The sequence below is a fragment of the Empidonax traillii genome, unplaced genomic scaffold, assembly GCF_003031625.1.
Source record: "Empidonax traillii isolate 1590-97213 ecotype Southwest subspecies unplaced genomic scaffold, ASM303162v1 scaffold426:size1138770, whole genome shotgun sequence".
NCBI lineage: Eukaryota > Metazoa > Chordata > Aves > Passeriformes > Tyrannidae > Empidonax > Empidonax traillii.
The window spans coordinates 654,915-659,947 of record NW_020955619.1 but is presented as its reverse complement, the minus strand read 5'-3'; the positions used below and the strand labels follow the sequence as shown (position 1 = coordinate 659,947).

Below are 5,033 nucleotides of genomic sequence, written 5' to 3'. Positions count from 1 at the left end.
GTCGTGTCCTGTGCATCCCTGTCCTGCCTGCCTGGCACCCTGCATGTCCCAGCTCTGCTGCACACCCCCTCCACTCCTGTACCCCAGAAATGCCCTCTCCTGCCTCTGCCTGGCTTCCCTCCTTGCAGCTCCCACAGGCCATCCAAACACAGCTGCAACCTCCAGTTTGTCTTTCTTCTATTTTTTTTTCCTCCTAATCCACCTCTTTTGTGACCCCCAAAGATAGGCCTGGTGTTTCTCTACAAACTCTTTCCATGCTTCCCTCTCCCCCATACCTCTTTCCTGTGGTGCTTGCTGCCCTTGGCTCCGCTCTGTCCCCACTCCTGCCAGGTAAACAATCCTATTTGTCACCTGTCAGGTCCCTGTGACTCCCCCGATTAGCTGGTCCGAGGGGGGAGCGGGAGGGGGGCAGTGCCACAAGGCTCCCAGGTTCTCCCTCGCCCTGGGGGCTGCGGGGGCTCCTTGGCTGCGGGACCCGGTTTGGGTCCATGCTGTGTTCACTGAGAAACTTGGAGATAGGACGTGTGCTTTCCCAGGGAGTTCTCTCAGAAGGAATTTTGTTGGGTTCTGGTTTAGACAGACCCTTAAGCAAGGCCTACTGACCACCCAGTCTGTGGAGAGGAAAATGAGCCATAACCCTATTGCAGGCAGTGGAAATAGACTGGATTTAACTGGTGCAGGTGGGAGAAGAGTCAAAGCAGACCTTGCCATGTACATCTGCATTGGGCGTTGCTTGGTGTAGGAGCTGCTCGTGGTGGTTGTTTTTTTCCATACAATTCTCCCTTTTCCTCCCAAAAATGCTGCCCCAAACTTGCCTCCAGGTGTTGTCCATGGCAGGGCTTTTTTGCCCGTAGTACCCACAGCTCAGGTGTGCTGTGGTGGCTCCCAGAGGAAGACATCCACTCCTGTAGGAATGGTCCCTTTTGGCACGAAATACCATAAAGCCATAAATTAGCTGTTTCCAGATTCAGTGTGTTGTTTTTACAAAGTTAATTTCAAAGGAAAATCCCATCCAAAAGTGCCAGCGTGCTCCCTGATCATTTAGGATCTTTCTTGCATGGGAAACCAGGTCTCCTTGGGACTTTTAGCCTACTCAATAATTACTAGAAGGTATTTTTAATGGAAAATGATGACCATACATCTTTGCTAATTGTGACTGTGCTGCTGGGCCTCTCCTAACTCATGAGCCCCAAGGAATTTATAAAATGGATGCTGCTGCCTGCACAAGGTTTGCTGCTGAGTTAACATAGCGAGCCATAAATTCTTAGGAGTGGGGGTTCATACCCACTTGGGAACTTGCACTGGTGCATCTCCCCTCCACACACCTGCCATTTCCTGCCACGTCCTTCAGCCTGGCCCAGTCCCCAGGGAGGATGTGGATGTGTCTGGTGGGGGTCTGCTCCTGATGTCTGTGCCGTGGTGGGATCAGCTGTGGGTCCACAGCGTCACTGTGGTAGGTGGTGCACCCCAAAACCTGCCTGCTCAGAGGGATGCTCTGAGCAGGATAAGGCGGGAGGGCTCAGCGTGGCAGCCTTGCTGCTGCTTTGGTTTGGGTTTGCTGCAGCTTTTTAACAGGAGATACAGGGAAATTCGACTTTGAGAGCAGCTCAGCTCCTGCAGGAGAGGAGCCCACAGCAGCTCCAGGCCTGGCCCTGCTGCCGAGCCCCAGCTGACAACATCCAAGACTTCAGTCACGTTTGTTTAAAAAGGGAAAAAGAGTTTTCCTCCCCCTTGTTGCTACGTGATAGACCCAAACAAACAGGAGGGTGGCCCTGCAAAGGCCACAAACCTGCCAGACCTTCCCAGGACTGGGGGATCTGCCGGTGGGAGCACTGGGACTCAGGGTTCTCTGGGGCTCTGCCTGCAGAGCCCGGCTCTGTGCTGCCACAGCTCACTGTAAACAGACTAAAAATAGCCCTGGTATGCTCCTCACCCTCTGCTGGGTCAGTTGGGATGGGCCTTGTGCATCTCCCTTCCTCCAAATGGCCATATTTCCAATATCCGGCCTCTGCTGTTGCATTTGGAGGGGTTTTTTTTCCCTCTGACTTTACTTGGTTCTCACAGATTGTCAGCAGAGCAGCTCCTGTGCACTCCAGCCTCCCAAGTGCTAACTGGTGGAGTGGGGAGCAATCCAGGTCCTTCACACACACACACACACACACACACACACACACACACACACACACGAAACCCTAAGCCCAAACATTTTAAATGGAACTGTTTGCTTATTTTTAATTTGTTCAAAAGCACCTGGAAACAAATAACCCTTCTGGTGACCCTTATTTGATGTGGGTTCTGAGCAATGTTGTAGTAAATACCAGGATGTTCCCTGAGTGTCGGCACTGATTCCTTCAAGGCTTGTGTCCTTCCAGCTTTGTCAGAATCTGGTGTATTGTGAGTGTGAAGGTTTTCCTGTTGCAGGACATCTGTAAAATCCCAGCTTCGCTCTTTGGGCCCAAACCACCTCTCCAGCATAGCCCTGCCCTCCAAGGCATTGCCCCTGCCCCTTTCTCTTCTGTCTCCTCACACAGGACCAAAGGAGGAGAATTATCTTTGAGCCTGGTTTTTTTTGGTTTTGTTTTTGTTTGGTTTTTTTTGGTCAGCTCTGGATGCAATTAGCCCCAGTTCTGTTTTCCTTTCATAAGGAATTTTGTCCAGAAGCTAATAGGAAAGTAGAAGGGGCGGCTGGAAAGCAGGGCTTTGTGAAAATGCTCGTTTCTGGAAGCAGGCTGGAGCCACACTTCTGCTTTGGGAAGGGTAAATAAAGTGTGAGGGCCGCTAATGTCACCAGAGCAGCCAGATCTGCCTCCAGGGGGACTTACCTGTTGAAAAAGCGCCCATTTTAATCCATACCTGCCACCAGAGCAGCGTGTCCCTCAGAAAAGCAGCAGATGGAGGACTTGTTGATGCTTGGGCAACCAGGTGGGCATTGTCCTGGCCGGTCTCAAGGTGGAGATGGCCTTGCTGTGCTGCCGGTGTGAGCAGTGGCTGGGGTTGGTGGTGCCAGGTAGGGGTTCAGCTGCTGGAGCTGGGACAGCCCCAGCAGGGCACTGAGGGCTGTGTCCTTGTGCTGTCCCCGTGCCCCCGAATCCCGGCTCTCCCTGTGCCCAGCCCGCGGTTCCCAGCGCTGCCCTCACGTGTGTGCGCGGTGGCCGCGATGTGTGCGCTCCGTGACCGTCATCGTCAAACCGATCTGTGCTCCAGGCCCAGCTTGCAGGATTAGGACCTAATAGCTTTAAAATCCCCGTGAGCCCCTTTGTCACCCGGCGCCGGTGCTGATGGCATGACTAGGGAGTCTCATTTATCCCTAGCACCGGGAAGAAAAACCTGCACCCTCTCTTTGCAGGGATGGGTTTAAAAAGTGCCGGGGTTTTATTTATAGTTATAATGTGGAAACAACCAACATGTAACTATTTCTCTGTATCCTTCTTTTCTCTCCTCAGCTGGAGGTTGGCAGCGATGAAGAGCGTAAATTAAACGTGAGGTAAGCGGAGCTTTTGGGCTCTAAACATTGTTTCCAGTGGTGTTAATTGTCTGCCATGTATCCAAGTCCTGATCCCGCAGAGATCCCCGACCTGGAGCCTGTACCTTGCCTGCAGGGGATGGCATGGTCTGAAGAGAGCAGAGCACTGGGGATACTCAAGCCCTTATCGGTTTTGAGATGAGCATTTAGTGAGCTGAAAGCATAAAAGAGGGTTTGTGATCCTTTTTTTCCTGGTGGGAGGACACTGGAAAATTGCTCGTCAGCTCTGGCCACAGCACTTAACTGTTATCGCAGCATCTCTGGCTCTGCTGCTGCTCCCTGAGGCTCCGGGTTGGGGAGGGGAGAGCTCAGCTCATTCCTGGGCATTAACCATTGGGAATTGGACTCCTTGGGGTTGTGTAGAGCCACTTTCTTCATGTGAGGGGAAAAAAGGGCTGAGAGATCATGCAGAAGAAAAGGACTCCTCACTGACGTTGTGCAGATCCAAAGCTCTTGTGGTGGGGCCCTGTCTAATGGAGCTCTGAGTAATTCTGTGGGGCTTTCGCTCTAAGCCCAGCTCTTGCAGGCAGCTCTTACCTTCTAACCTGTAAACCACAGCCGGGGAGGGAAGTGTAAAGGTAGACAGTGGTTCAGTTCTCTCCTCCTTGCCACTCCTTCCTTCTTTAGTTATCCTGCTTTCAGAAAAAAACAAAGCCACTCGTGCTGCTGCTTAAACTGTCTTTGCCCTGCAAGTGAAATCAGAGGGCAGAAAAGCAGAGTTGCTTTTTGACAGAGCAGGAGAGACAGACTTCCTTGCTTCTGTGTTCTGAGGTGGTTTCTCGTGGCTGCAGCCCACCTGGGAAGCCTGGAATTGCATTGCTGTCCTGTCTGCACACACATGGGTTGCAGATACAAGTGTTGTGTGTCTGGCTCTGTGTGCTCTCCTGTAGATTCCAGGTATTTCATGACTGTCTGTAATGCCATTTGAGAGCTGATTTTGTAAGGAATGGATTTTGTATCGGTTAAAGCAAAATTCAGGATTCCTGGTTTTGCTCCTTGCGCAATGCAGGGCTCCGGCAGGAATCTGCTGAAGGCACAAACAGCCACACAACCTTAATTCTTTTAATTCTTTTGCTTTTTCCCGTGTTGCATTAAACAAGAACATGTAGCCAAGCAGGATGACAGCCTTTTTTTTGGGATATCCAGTCCTGTGCTGAAAGAGGAAACGCAGCTTCATCTTCTTCATTACAGATGTTTTCAGTGTCCAGATAAATCCTTGGATTTGTGGCTACTTTTGGCCTGTCTGGCTTCTTTGCGGGCCGGGTACATGTACCCACCACTGACCAGAGTCATGGGGAGGGTAGATGTACTTAGACCAGGTTTATAAAGGCTAATGCTTTTCTACTGGCTGCTGAAAAATGCTGCAGCACTGACGTTGGACACCAAGATCCCACGAGCTTCCTCTGTCCTTCAGTCTCCTGGGGCTGCTCTTCCGTATACGATTGTCAGGATAAGAATCTGGTAATTAAATAGCCAGACAGACCTCGGGAATCACATGGCTCTGGTGCAG

General features: G+C 51.4%; 1 protein-coding gene across 1 annotated transcript in view; it reads left to right on the top strand.

Moving 5' to 3' along the window:
* Positions 1-5,033, top strand: part of SSH1 (slingshot protein phosphatase 1) — a 35,715-nt gene that overhangs the window by 2,839 nt on the left and 27,843 nt on the right. Inside the window, exon 2 of the mRNA XM_027894334.1 lies at positions 3,444-3,484. Coding sequence (XP_027750135.1) covers positions 3,444-3,484 — 41 coding nt within the window. The remainder of the gene's footprint in view (positions 1-3,443; positions 3,485-5,033) is intronic.